The sequence below is a fragment of the Plasmodium knowlesi genome, assembly GCF_000006355.2.
Source record: "Plasmodium knowlesi strain H genome assembly, chromosome: 8".
Taxonomy (NCBI): domain Eukaryota; phylum Apicomplexa; class Aconoidasida; order Haemosporida; family Plasmodiidae; genus Plasmodium; species Plasmodium knowlesi.
The window spans coordinates 1,220,523-1,235,591 of NC_011909.2; the positions used below are offsets into that span (position 1 = coordinate 1,220,523).

General features: G+C 40.4%; 3 protein-coding genes across 3 annotated transcripts; 1 reads left to right on the forward strand and 2 right to left on the reverse strand.

Moving 5' to 3' along the window:
* Positions 1 to 13: 13 nt before the first annotated feature.
* PKNH_0826400 (conserved Plasmodium membrane protein, unknown function) lies at positions 14 to 3,314 on the reverse strand (the record flags this gene model as incomplete). The annotated part of the gene is made up of 2 exons (XM_039114001.1): positions 14 to 96; positions 296 to 3,314. 2 exons carry the CDS (start codon positions 3,312 to 3,314, stop codon positions 14 to 16), a joined length of 3,102 nt encoding a protein of 1,033 aa, XP_038969634.1.
* A 1,622-nt stretch (positions 3,315 to 4,936) lies between these two features.
* On the reverse strand, positions 4,937 to 8,905 carry PKNH_0826500 (zinc finger protein, putative; the record flags this gene model as incomplete). The annotated part of the gene is made up of 3 exons (XM_039114002.1): positions 4,937 to 7,932; positions 8,109 to 8,279; positions 8,446 to 8,905. The coding sequence occupies 3 exons, from the start codon at positions 8,903 to 8,905 to the stop codon at positions 4,937 to 4,939; spliced, it is 3,627 nt and encodes a 1,208-aa protein (XP_038969635.1).
* Positions 8,906 to 13,448: 4,543 nt separating this feature from the next.
* PKNH_0826600 (ribosomal protein L47, mitochondrial, putative) lies at positions 13,449 to 14,159 on the forward strand (the record flags this gene model as incomplete). Its single annotated transcript, XM_039114003.1, has 1 exon — positions 13,449 to 14,159. The coding sequence occupies one exon, from the start codon at positions 13,449 to 13,451 to the stop codon at positions 14,157 to 14,159; it is 711 nt and encodes a 236-aa protein (XP_038969636.1).
* Positions 14,160 to 15,069: the final 910 nt, after the last annotated feature.

Sequence of the window (15,069 nt, forward strand, 5' to 3'; positions counted from 1 at the left end):
AAAATCTCATAAATCAACTCGAAAAGATGTACCTGCTTTTGTCTTGACAGAACATCGGGACGGAAGGTATGATGATACCTTGTGGCCGGTAGTGGTCTACGAAGGGAAAAAAAAAAAAGGCGAGCAAGTGAAAAGGTTGTCCAGGAAAACTGGCCATACAAGCCAGACAACATCTTCACGTTATTAATGTATTTTGCATTGCTTCTGTCTGGAGAGGTTTTCTCCTCCAGTGTGTTCTTTTTTTTTGTGTGTGTGAATTTTTTTTTTTTTTTTTTTTTTTTTTTTGTCTAATTACCCTTGCGGAGGTTGTTAGCCAAAACAGCCAAGGACCCCAGAAAAATCAACAAGATGGCGATTAACTCAATTCGAAGGCTGAAGGAGCAGCCAAACATTGGTAACATATCGAAGAAATACTCACGCGTGTTGTATATAACTGCTACGATAAGCATAGAGGAATTTATATACTTGAGAAAAAAAGTCCAAAAAGGAGGGATGTATTTTTCATCATTCCCAGACATAGCTATATTCATGTTCCTTCTTAGTACCTCCAAGTTACCTATGTATAGCCAGTACAGGCATTTTTTAAAAAGGGTTGTATATCTGTACTGTTGGTAGTTTTGTGCGAGGTGCCCTACCCTTCCTTGCTCTTTCATGGATATTTTTTGCGAAATGTTAGAGGCTCTTTCCCTGCGCAGCTTGACAGTAACCTCCACGAAGGATGTAGCCACGGTGGCCGCGTTGAGCGACAACCCTATCAGGAACACCTGGAACCAAGTGCCCTCCCTCAAATATAATACAGACAGCAGGGGTAGTACAACCACCCAGGTGAAAAAGTTTAAAAGGCATGAGAAAACTCCGCACTGAGACATTTGTAACTTCATGCCAAATACCCACGACGCATAAATCACTTGGACTGCACAAATAAAAATGAGGAAACCCCTGTAGAGGGAATTCAAAATTATTTCACTCACGATGTCGTTGTTCCTTTTGAAGTCTATCACATGAAAAATGGTTAAGATATATATTATTGTAAATAGAAGGAAGGTGCCATATTTGTTGATCACTAAGTTTTTCATTTTTGCGACTCGTCTTGCTATTCCCGTATGAAGGTCACTCTTCTGCTTAGGGACACCTGTACCTCCGCTACCCTTCCCTGAGTTTTCCTTTCTTGATCTGCTCTCCCCGCTCCATCGGGCACCCTCTCCTACATCGCTGGAAGATGCACTTGGACCACTGGAATCAGAAAATAAAGCCCGCCTTCTGACACCCCACGAAGGGGGGTCACTGTCTGCGTACATATTGCTACTACCGTTTCTCTGTGTTGCACTTGTACTGCTTTGCCTTTGCCGCCTATTTGTCATTTTCCCTTGGAGATTTTCTCTCGCCAAATCTCCTACCCCGATGTGGTCTTCGAAGGAACTTCCTCCAAAGTTGAAATCGTATGGGTCCCTGTCGAAGGATTTGTAGGAGGGTATATCATGTTGGATTTCCCCTCCGTTTTGCAAATTGGAAAATGCGGAATGCTCCTGAAAGTAGTCTCCCTTTTCTGGGAGGAAGCTACTTTTCCTGGACAGGTAGAGGGAGCGTTCCTCATTCTCCTCCCCCCTTCTGTCAACTTTTCTCCCTTTAAAAAAAAAATTCAACCGAAAAAAATTTTTTTTTCTCTTCTTTTTTTTATGACTATTTTTTCTGTCTATGTGAGTTATCCCATTTGGGTTCCTCCTCCCAGTGGATTTATCACTGCACGTGCTGCTCCTACCTCTCTTGGACAGAAAAGAAGACCTATTATTTGAAACGGAACGATTTATACGATCCCTCTCGTAACGTTTAACTAACGACTTATAAGTGTAAATTTTCCTTTCCCGTTCTTCATTGCTATCTTCTTCGTCTGCATGAGAATTACTTTTTCTCCATTCCATCAGAATGTTGAATGGTCCCAACAATTGCATAAGCACAATAAATATGGTTGAGAACAAAAAGGAGTAGGAGCTAAAAAATAGGCACAGCTTCTGCCAAACAGCATACTTATCATCCTCTGTAAAATGGGTAACCCCATACGAAGAAGGGATATCTGTTTTGCCTTCGGTCCTTTGATCCCCTGCCAACCCCTGTAACAAATTAATGTAAGTATTGCACTTGATAAAATTGAATTCCTTCGAGGTGATTAAATTTTTGCTGTTATAGAGGTAGTACTCATGGGCCTCATTCTTCAAGTAAAAATACATATTCAAAATGTAGAAGGCAAAAGTGTACATTGTAATTTTGAGAATATTTGTGTTTGTGTGAAAGTAGGAAGCAAAAGTACTGAGGATAAAAATGGAAGAACTTCTAGCTATGGTACCATATAAAAAAATGGTCAATTTGATTATACCAATTTCTTCAAATATTTCTAAAACTTCTTGATATAATTTGATCTGCTGAGGAATGTAAAAGAAGAAGGTATTCATTATGACGACAGACTTGCTACTTATCCAATTAACGATAATCACAAAAATGAAAAATTTAAAGACCCGGAAATTTTCTCGTAATAAAATAAAGTAACAGAAGAGGATAAAAATCGTGGCTATTAAAATGATGTAGATGTAATTCTCTTTATTTCCAATAAACCATAAATTTTCATAAAAATTGACCATGACATTTTTATTAAAAGAAATACACTGATTGATAGAGTTCAAGTAAATTGTGTCTGGCATTAGGGAACAATCGTCCATTTCTCTTTTAGTTAAGTCAATAAAAACTTTGGTCATTCCATACTTCTTCTCCCCATTTTCCATGTGAACTATTCTCAATACGTTTTGTAAAAGCTCCACTGAAAAATTGCATATCTCCTTCGCACAAAAGGTTACTGTTCCGAAGAGGGAAAAAATGGATAACACTCCCATATGGGATGATAGCATTCTACAAGACTTTACATAATTCCCTTGAGATATCAACCCCAAACATTGGTGCAAAATAAACAAAGGAAATGCGTACACTATGAAGAGGATGGAATACACTACTGTCAATGCTTCTGGGGAGTAGAAAATGCTGTTGTTGTAATGGTTGCATGATTGCCATCCTGAGTTGTCACAGATAACCACGACACAACAGAGTAGGAAAAATGTCCCACCCCAACCCAGTTGTACACGACCCGTTACCACATTTTTGGTCTCATGCTCGTTCTCACCATTGCTGTACTTATTTTCACTCTTCAGCTTTTCAAAGTAATCCGTGTCTTTGAACCAGTTGTAGCTTTCCTTGAGCAAATTTTTCTTAAACAGTGCGATGGACTCCTTTTCGATTTGGCTCTTCAGAGATGGATCCCTGGCTTTCATCGTGTAGGGGAAGTGGACCAATTTAAGCGAAAAATATGTGCATAACGGTGAAGAAAAAATATGGAGGTATCTCCCTATTGGTCAACCTCCTTCTACTTCGCCTCTCGGGGGAAGGGGAAGCCCTTAAAGAGTGCTTCCCCGGATAAGCTGCCCCCTACCCCTATAAACATTCGCAGGAAATATTCACATAAATGTGTACATACATAAATACATACCCCGTATATGTGTTATTTTTTTTTTCTTTTTTTTTTTTTTTTTTTTTTTTTTGCCTTTCTTTATTCCTATACACTTTTTGCATGTCCTTTTTGTGCCTCTCTCCATTTAAGTGGCATCAGACAAAGACATCGAAATTTTGCCCTACCTGTCCTTCACTCTTCGGAAGAGTGGTGCAAACAGTAGTAGTGCCCATTTTTGCCACCAACAAATTGAGCACAAGAAATGACGTCCTTTTTTTTTTTTTTTTTCCTTTTTCAGCGATGTCGTGAGCGAATCAACGATGTGTTCACCTTTGCAAAATGGAAAAAAAAAAAAAAAAAAAAAAAAAAACATATGCAGGGTGTGTATGTACAATGACTAGACGAACCACTCCACATCGTTGCAAAGAGAAAGCGCGTAATAAATAAACTGTGGTTCTACAGAAGAGGAAATTTTCCCTATTGTTGCATCGTTCGGCATGAGCTAAATTTTGAAAATTTGCAAAAAAAAAAAAAAAAAAAAAAATTGCTTAATATGCCTGACTGTTCAGGCGATTTTGTTAATTTGTGTAGCTTTTTTTTTTTTTTTTTTTTTTTTTTTTTTTTTTTTGCACACACGATCTGTTCAGGGGATGACGATCAACCGGAATAGTGGCAAAGGTCATTCGGAGTTGGTATTCTCGGCCTCTAACTTTGCACATTCTTCGTCGCTGCATTTTTGCGTTTTTTCCTTTTTTCCCTTTCGAGTTTTTCCAAGTTTAGTCTAAAAGAGGGGAAGCCTCAACATTATCTGTGCCAAACGCTGTGGGAGAGGAACCATGCGGGGCGCCTGTTTTGCAGGGGCGCCTCTGCGTTTGATGTGTTCAATTTTTGTCTGAACAGGGCATACATGAAAAGTGGACTGTCGTTTTTCATGGACCTTTAAAATGAAGGGAACGCAGGTTTCTGCTTTTTGGGAATTTCGAAGTTGTGCAATTGCGAAAAGGGAGGGGGAGAGGACGGATAAAGACGACATGCTTCTTTTTTTTCTTTTTTTTTTTGCAACAAGCAGTGACGGAAATATGGCTACCATCGCTGTAGGGTAAAGCACTTAAATGAATTCACACATGGAGGTTGCTCTTAAAATGGGAGGAGTGACGTCCATCGGAGGAGGTAAGACGCCGCATCACTTTGGATGGCCACTCAGTCCCAATCCCATTCCCTCCGCTTTACATTAAATTGATAAAAAAAAAAAAAAAAAAAAAAAAAAAAAAAGGGGGTTTCATTCTTAGGTGAAAGCGAGCTGATATTTAAGGAAAAAAAAATCAGTAGGAAGGGTGTAGTAGGTCTCCAAATTCTTAAATATTGTCCCCCACGCTTCAAAATTGCATTTAGTCTCCATTATATTTTTCCGTTGGAGGGTTTATACCAAATGTAGGTGTGCGTTACCTAATTATAGAAGTGGTACATGTTATTTCTGCAATTGTGGCATAGGTACATTCCGTTGTATATACATGGCTCATTTTGACTTCCTCCGTTGGAAGAGTTCCCTTCGTGTAACATGCGCATACAGTTTGAGCAGTGAAATTTGTTCGGTCCGCTTCCTGCATTCCCATTGTTCGGGTAGCTTGCACCGTTCGAGATATTCTGTCCGCTTTCATCGGTCATGCTATTCGCTCCTATGCTTTTGACTAGACCGTTTGGGTTGTGATAGCATGTGATACACATCCCATAACCCGTGGTCTTTATTCTGTACATACTGTTCATGTGGTTCACTTCATCATGGTTGTTCACCTTGTTAATGCTCCCCATTTCGCGCTGGAATTTAACACAGTTGGCGCCTCTCACTGGGTTCACTGCCCCCGTAAGACACATTACATTCATGCGCTGAACTTCCTGCATCTCGTTCATGTGCTTCATGTGCTGCGATTCGATTATATCTCTCATTCTATGGGCCTCGCTCATACCACCCGTGAAGTTCGCCCTGTGCATTTCATTTTCTCTATTCATTCCATTTACGTTGTGCATTCCGTTTACGCTGTGCATTCCGTTTACGTTATTCATTCCGTTTACGTTGTGTATTCCATTTTCTCTATTCATTCCGTTTACGCTGTGCATTCCGTTTACGTTATTCATTCCGTTTATGTTGTGTATTCCATTTACGTTATTCATTCCATTTACGTTATTCATTCCATTTATGTTATTCATTCCATTTACGTTATTCATTCCATTTTCGTTGTGTATTCCACTTACGTTATTCATTCCATTTACGTTGTGTATTCCATTTACGTTATTCATTCCATTTACGTTATTCATTCCATTTATGTTATTCATTCCATTTACGTTATTCATTCCATTTTCGTTGTGTATTCCACTTACGTTATTCATTCCATTTACGTTGTGTATTCCATTTACGTTGTGCATTCCGTTTACGTTGTGCATTCCATTTACGTTATTCATTCCGTTCATGTCGTTCCTGGTGTCCATAAGGTTCATGATGTTGGAGAAGTTGGAGACACCCATGGAGTTTGTTCTGCCCATTGTGCGGGGGCTCGTTATACAATTGGGGTTGCTCTCACACCTGCCGCAAAGTACTTTGGACATACAACCCGTGCACTTCATAGAATTCATACAATTTCGGAGGAAGACACAATTCATGCAATTGACAGAGTTCATGTTATCCACCCCGGTCATGGAGTTGGCGTCGTTGGGAACTCTAAAGGGGTGCATTCCGTTCAGGCCGCTAATGTGGTTCAATCTGTTTGGGCTCCTAACATGATTCACATAGTTTGCGCCACCAATGGGGTTTACAACGTTATGACCATTAAATTGGTTTGCATTGTTCATACCTCCAATGGGGTTTACAACGCTATGACCATTTAATTGGTTTGCATTGTTTGGGCTCCTAACATGGTTGATTCCGTTAAACCCTTCGAAAGGGTTCACGTTGTTTAGTCCATTAGATTGGTTTATGTTGTTCAAACCTCCAATGGGGTTTACATCGTTATGGCCAATACATTGGTTCGTATTGTTTGAGCCCCTAACATGGTTTATTCCGTTAAACCCTTCGAAAGGGTTCACACTGTTTAGTCCATTAAATTGATTCACGCTGTTCATACCTCCAATGGAGTTTACATCGTTATGGCCATTAAATTGATTCACATTGTTTGGATCTCCAATGGGGTTGATTCCGTTAAACTCTTCGAAAGGATTCAAGTTGTTAAATCCATTAAATTGGTTTATGTTGTTCAAACCTCCAATGGGGATGGTATCGTTAAGGGCGTTAACATGATTGAGTTCTTCCTGATGGTTCGGATTGTCCATGCCAACCTCGCGGTTTACACCAGTCATGCTAGATTCAGAGACACTGCGCCGTGTTATGCTTGTACCTCCTGAGCAACTCACATTGTTTGTGAAGCTTGTGCTATTGGTGCATATTGATGGGCTCATAGAACTGGTACTGTTAACAAGACATGTATTGGATACATCGTTACTGTCGGAGGGGCTCAAGTCAACGTTGGAATTGTGATTGTCGTGATGATTGTCAATGTTGTGGTTGTGCTGGTTGTGTTGGTGGTTGTGATGATGGTTGTGATGATGGTGGTTGTCATTGTCATTGTCATTGTCGTTCATGTGGTCATTGCTCTGCGTGTTGGAACCAGTTCTCTCATTTACAACATTACCCGGACTAGCATGAATGTCCATGACACCAAAGTTGTTCATGCTGTTAGAGTCGTTAGAACCATAGAGGTCGTTCACAACTGTGAGGTGATCTGTGCCCGTGTAGTACTGGTCTGCACTTCTGACATCTTCTCCGTTGTAGTTTTCCACGAGGTCACGCTCCATGCTACGTTCAGCATCAGAGTTGCCACCATTGGACTCATCTCTCTCCACGCAGTTCTGATTCACCACACACACATGATTCAAAGCACTATCAACAGACACATCACACATTCCACATACAAGGCCACGATGCACATGCTCACTTCCACTACAAGTATAATCATACTCCTCTTCACTTCCCCTGATAGATAGATCACTGCCATAAAGGGCATCATTCCCACTACGTAGGATATCTGCATAATTCTCTTCGATTTCCTGATATTCTGCGCTACCTCCGTCCTCTGTGGTGATGCAGTTAACAGAAATGTCAATTCTTGTGTTGACGCCCTCGTTCGGTGACTCATCATCTGCGTCTTCATCATTGTGGTTGCCATTGTCGTTGCTGACGACTTCATCCTCTGTGTCTTTGTCATTTCCCCTGCGTTGACAGTATTGTTCTGTTTCTATAGAATCCCCACTTGAGCAACCGCTGCTGTGTACATCAGAATTGGCTAGTAGATTCTTCGGACCCATTTTTCCCTCACACTTCATTTGGCCCTTGTGGTTCCACTGATGGATTGGCAGGTTGTCATCTCTTGGTGACTTCCTGTTCGGTGAATTGCCTAAAAAAAAAAGGAAAAAAAAAAAGTGGTCATTCAAATGTGGACTATAAGGATGGAGCAAAATGTCAAACTCCCCGGGCTGCATTCCACCATGTGTAAATGCATGTCTCATTGGGGACCCACTTACAGGGATTCCCCCTTCCATGTAAGGGTACTGGCAAAATGGTTACCTTTACGTTTCCATGACAAGATATTCTCAGGCGTTACTTTTGTTCTCTTTAAATCCTGTGGGTTCGGAATGACACGCTTAGTAGTGGGGCTAACATGGGAGGGGTGGTGACAAAACCTGCAGTGTTCTCCCATGTGGCACCCTCGTGTCCATTCGTATCTGCATGGATTGCACGTGCCTTCGAAAAAAAAAAAAAAAAAGAAAGTTTATAGTAATAATAATAATAAATAAGTCAATTCAGTGCACAGAACGGGGCGTAAAAACACTGGGAGGCAATCCACATGCACACTGCGCACATGTGTGTATTTCTTAAGAAGAGGCAATTTCTCCACTCTAAAATGCACACATAAAGTGCATAGACAAATTATCCTGTGCACTACGCAGGGGCAGATGCAGATTCGACTTACCCCTGTCGTGAAACATCGTTCCGAAGGATAAATACGCGTCATTCGTATGAGACAAGTCAATGTGAAGAGAGCATCCATTCATTCTTTGATCTGCCTCTAATTCATCATGTGAAGAATTCCATTCCATACATTCACTCTTCTCCTCATCTTTACACAACATATGGTATGAATCAGTAGACCCCTGATCCGACGCCTGTCCATTAATAGGAGAACATCTTTCCATATGGCTCACTCTTTTTGCCTCTGTTTCATTTTTACGTATTCCAATAAGGACAGAGTTCGTGTGCGCACAGTCATGTGAAGACTGCTTTGATTGGTGGTCATCATCCCATTCATTATTTGCGTTTCCTCCTTTGAGCGCCTTTTGCATGCGTTCGTTTGACTTTGAGTTTCCCATTTTTTTAGTGACAGCGTTGGAGAGGAAGGGCACTTGGCACGTGTGGAAACGTGGTAGTTAGTACGTATATGTGGAGAATTACGTCTAACCAGGTTGGTGCAGTCACACCGGTGCAATAACTTATATATGTAGGCGATGTTCTATGTTGGTTCACCACCACGAGCAGATACGCATGCAGATGTAGACACGCAGAAATGCGAACGTTGGTGAGTGAAGCAACCAAGTTGCAACAAGATTGTGCAGAAAGGATAAGGAGAAAATTATAAAGAGCTATCCTATGCAGTTATACGCTCGAATGGGTGAACGTATTTTTTTTTTTTCCTTAAATTTGGCAACTTAGTGCACCACCGCGCTTTTAGCTATGCACTCACGTAGGGGTGTAACTGTGAACGTGTCTATCTACGCATGCATATACTCACGCACGTACGCGTGTTCGAATACGCTGCGTGATGAAGATCCCTGAAAAATCGCAAAGGGCCAGCCCACTTCAACACGGAGCACTAAGTACAGTATCTTGCAACAGTTGGGAAGGGCAACACAATCACTGGGGAAATGTAATCATTTAAAAAATTCAATGAATGAAAAAATGCAATGAGTGAGCAACACACACTTTTACAATCGAGCTGGTGATCAGGTCGAAGTAGAGATCGCGCAGAAGCAAGAAGCATAGAAGAGACATCCCTTGTATGTATATATGCACACGTGCAATTTTCCGGGGGGGATGCAGGGAAAGGTAAACAAGGTTTGAAAATGCACAGGCTATGGCAAGCTAAAACTTGAACTTATATTAGTGTATCCTCAAAAGAAAGAATCTTTAAAGAGGTCCTTAAACAGTAGCAGGCGATCGGTAGACTCTCAGGAGCATTAACAACAATGTTATTAACAAGGTTTCAAAACAGGCATCAACGAGGTTATCAACTGGGCTACGAAAAAGGGCATTAAAAAGTTCTGAACAAGGACATTAAAAAGATCTTAACAATGCAATTAAAAATATCTTAACAAGGGTATTAAAAATACGTCCACAAGAATATTAAAAAGACTTTCAGCAGTGTTATCCACAAGGTTGTATGTAAAGAATTAACAAGGCACTAAGAAGACACTAACAAGCTGCTAAATAGTTACTGGACAGGGTCATTAACAAGGTACTTAAAAAGATTCTCAACAGGGTTATAGGCAAGGCACTTAATAAGGTACTTAACAAGGTACTTAACAAGGCACTTAACAAGGCACTTAACAAGGTACTTAACAAGGTACTTAACAAGGTACTTAACAAGGCACTTAAGAAGGCACTTAACAAGGTACTTAACAAGGTACTTAACAAGGTACTTAACAAGGTTCTTAACAAGGTACTTAACAAGGTACTTAACAAGGTACTTAACAAGGTACTTAACAAGGTACTTAACAAGGTACTTAACAAGGCACTTAACAAGGTACTTAACAAGGCACTTAACAAGGTTCTTAACAAGGTACTTAACAAGGCACTTAACAAGGTTCTTAACAAGGTACTTAAAAAGGCACTTAACAAGGTTCTTAACAAGGTACTTAAAAAGGCACTTAACAAGGCACTTAACAAGGTATTTAAGAGGATTCTAAGCAGGGATATTGAAAGGACTCTTGGCGATCCCCTTGGCAGAAATCTTAGCAAGGGATAAACCAGCAAGCCAGCTGCAACAGTAAGAACCTCAAGGCATTCACTTAAAAGTAGGCGAAAGAATGGAGAAAATTTTCAATTTAGGAAAAAAACTTATTGTATAATAATGATGATTATCCAAGATAAGAAGGAAAAATGAGTTTAATTTTTTTTTTTTTCTTTTCGAGTGTGTAGGTTTTTTACAAGTTGATGTTGAATAGAAGAGAAGAGAAAATAAAATATTTTGGAATTAAAAAAATTAAAATTAAGTTAAAATTAATTTCAATTTAAATTTCATTTTAATTTCGTTTTACCAAATTTTGTTTAAAATCTCAAGTGCAAAAGAAAATGGGGCCAAAAATTCCAAAATGAGTACAGTGGACTTTAGGGTCACTAAATAGACGCGTGAGAAAACGACGGAGAAAAAAAAAAAAAAAAAGTACGCTCAGATGGCTAGCTGGCAAGCGTCAACGTATGCTACACTTTATAAAAAGCATCGTCTACACAAGTGCAGGTGCTCTAAAATATACCCATCTTTCTCCAAAAAAAAAAAAAAAAAAAATGTGTGACCCACACTTTTTTAGGGAAACATACCTGGAAATACACTTCTAGGAAAAGTATTAATGTGGGGAATAACTTCCATCACCTGGAATAAAAATGCAAAAGGGGATATATCCCAGAGGGTACTTTTTTTTTTTTTTTTTTTTTTTTTTGAGTTATTTTAAATAGCCAATTGGTAAAAAAAAAAAAAATGGTTAGCCATTTTTTACCCCGATGATAAGGCACAGTAGAGAGTGCAAGGAAAAAAAAAAAAAAAAAGTGTAATGGTAAGAAGCAATGAAAACACAGGGTACTCATAAGACAAGCGCAAAAAGAAAGGTATGAATAATTAGGAGAGTGATTACTAACTAAAAAAAAAAAAAAAAGAGCCCCGCAAAAGGGGATACTTGCATGCTTACCTATATTTCTATAATCAGTGCGTAACGTAAAGACGAGTTTGTCTCTTTGAGGATTCACACAAATGTGCCCCTTTTATTTCTCATTCGTTTTTCTCCCATTAAAGTGCGTGCATGTCGCGTAATATATACTTAGTTTGGGATGGGGCCATTTTTTTTCTTTTTTTTTTTTTTTGCATGTATCCCATGCGCGGCGTGTAGGTATAGCGAAAAAAAAAAAAAATTCTTTAAGTTGGTTTGTGTAAGTGAATATATGTAGGTGTACATGATGGATACTAAAATGCTCTTCATGGAGCTGTTCAAACGACAGCATTCCGCTTTTAACTTCATTCCAGCTCACTGGTGAAACACCGGCGCGAGCTTCCATACACACCGTAGCTAAAACGGTGAAATGTCACCACACCTATGTTAAAGCGCTACCTTTTTCTTTTTCTTTTTCTTTTTTCTTCTTACATGCACAAATTGGGGATCTCAATAAAGGAAAAAAAAAAAAGTATATGCGTGTTTTTTCGTTTCGCTAATTGAGAATTCTTCGCAACCTTGTTAATTCTTGCCATACTAAGTTTTTTTTTTCCCCTCCCCCCCTTTTAAGATGATTCAATAAGCTAAGCATTTGTTCCGCTTTGGAAAAAGCTCATCTCCTGGGTTAGTATTTGTCCGTTCCACCATTTCACCTTCCTCGATTCAGTCAGAAGTTCGATTTTTTTTTTAATTAAAAAAATAGAGGGGGGGAGCAACGACGGCCAAATGTGATAGCAGTGTAGAGGAAAGCTGATGAAATATGTTTGTCATGATGGGAGATGCGTAAGTGCTCCTGTTAATTTGATGCTTAAGGTAGAGGGGCCGAGTTTCACGTCCGCTTTCCCCTATATCGGTGGGTCCCCCCCCTGCCGCGATGTTCCTTTCACCCTCCTGGTAACCTACTGGAAAATGTCTGGTACTTCTGTTGACATTTCACCTACACACGCCAGGGCGACGGGCGCTGCGCCAGTGGTCATACAAAGGTATATACACACACACACGTTTGATAGGATCTTTATTCTGCCCACTTCACAGAATGTTGCATTCAAAAAAAGAACCTCGTCACCGGCACTTCCTTTATTTTTTTTTAATTTGCAGGGGAATTTCCCCCCCCACCCCCTCCTGCCAAGGGTCGTATTAGCAGAGTGGGAACATAGCGGGTTCAGGTAAACCCTTCGCCCCGTTTCTCGGTCGTGATAAAAAAAAAAAAAAAAAAAAAAAAAAAAAAAAAAAAAAAGTTAAAAATAAAACACCCATGTGATGATAACATATAAGAGGAGATAAGCGTGATGGGAAAATGTAAACAGTGGATAACGTCGACGGTGATGGAGAGCACGAACATTTTGTCCTTGAGGGTATGATAAAATTAATAAAAAAAATGCGTATGTGAAATGATAGCCTACCGTTCTACGTGAAAGTAGCAGTTTACCTTCGCCAAAGTTAATCCTATTATGTATTTTTGTGATGGTGCCCCTTTCTGACGGTAAGTGCAAGGAGAAGGTGGAACCCTCCCCCTCTTGGCAGGTTAAGGGGAAAACAACCGAGGAAGGAATTTCAACCCGACTCAGCTTCGACCAACACTGAGACTATTCCCCAACCACTCACTTCATAAACGCCCAGGAAGGACAGAGAAAACGAAAAAGTTCATACACCTTGTGCATCAGGGTGAAGGCAATAACGCAGTTACCGCAAAAGGGAGTGTACCTCATTGGGGTCGTACCTCATTGAGGGCGTACTTTTTTTTTTTTTCTCTCTCTCCCTCTCTCTCTGTACAAGGCGGTATGCCCCGTTGGTTCGGTAGACGTGGAGCCTGGCCCATTTTCCCCCTGTGAATCGTCCCTCGGAAGGGGAAGCTAAAACAGAGCACGCTGGCAGCATAAGGTAGGACTCTGGGTAGGCACTGCAGAAAGACGGTAAATCTGTCGCTATTCGTACCATGGCGCTGCGGGGGCTGCGAGGGCTGCGAGGGTTGCAGAGCCAACTGCAATTCGTACCCCAGAGGGGCATAGAGGAGCTGTGGAAAAACAGCTTCCTGGACAACGTACCCATGAAAACAAAAATAGAAAACAGCAAAACGGGGGATGCATGGCCATGCGTACTTTTAAGGAAGAAAAGCTTCGAAGATCTCCATAAGCTGTACTACCTATGCTTGAAGGAAAAAAACAAATTACTGGGAGAACAGAACTTCCACTTACAGAACAACACCAGAATGGTACAACCAGGCCGAGTAAAGAAGGTGAAGCTTACAATGAAAAGAATTCTAACCGTTTTATCACGACGCGCTATCCATGAACAGTGCATTCGAGCCAAGGAAATGCTAAAAAAACAACAAGAGAGGGAAATTTACGAGACGAAGAAGTTCCAACTGGAAGAACAGTTACTCTATTTAAGGCACAAAATGAATATGCTGAAAGGTAGCTTCTCCGTGGAAAAGAACTCTCTTCGTTTGTCCATTAGCAAGATTGAAAATAACATTAATCAACTGTCCATTCTTTTGAATCCTCTTAAAAAAGAAACCATGCATTTGCTCATTCCTCATTTTAAATACCAACGCAAATATTCGGATTTGCCTGGGTTCATTTCGTGGAAGAAGCAGAACGTTGTGGCTCTCCGGAACAACATGTCCAAACTACGCCGCCTTTACTAACCCCAAGGTGTGTATATGTGGAAGGGGATTAGAAAGAGAAGTGCTCCGTTGCCATTTGGTAAAAGGAGCGAATATGGCTACACAGTTTTTGAAAAAGGTCGTGCTGGTCCTGTGGGAAACTCTGTCCCCACACAATGGGTGCATATTGCTTTGCCACTCTTTCGTCATATTTTTTGGCATTTTTTTTTTTTTTTTTTTTTTTTTTTTTTTGCTATTTTTTTTCCATTATTTTGGCTGTTTTTTTTTTTTTTTTTTTTCCGATTTTTATCAACTTCAAAACGACGCCTTTGGCGAGCCATTCAGAGGGATGCCCCTCTTAAAGAGGATACACAAAAATGTGGGGAACGAAAGAGCGCATACCTCTTTGTGGAAATGAAGAAAAAAGAGGGTTCATCAGTTTGTTCACAGTACCTCCTTCCTCTTGGAAGCTTACTCCCAATTGACGGGGCATGCGCACTTGTGTCGTTCCCGGATGCACTCAATTGAACGTGCGGTGAGAGGAAGTCGAAAGGGAGCCCGCCCCGCTCGTGGCGACACTCTCTCCGCCTTCCTCTCACCGCACGTTCAACTGCGCGCCCGCCACTTTGGAACGACCAAGTGGAAGAAATACAAACTAACAAAACAAAAAAAACATGGAACGAACGAACAAACAAGCAAACGCAGGAATATTTTCCAATGGCGAGTTTGCAAAACGTGTTGGAAAAATTAATAATTTTTTGTGAACCCCTCTTCAGATATATATATATGGCGCACACGAAAAGGAGGCACACCATATTAAGGCATATGTATACATACGTATGCAGGGCTTACGGGTAAACATACCAACATGCGCAGCCCATTTGTTGAAATACTTTATCCCCTTCTCAAGGAAAAAAAGTTAACTCCCTGTTCCCATGTGGAGGTGTGACTT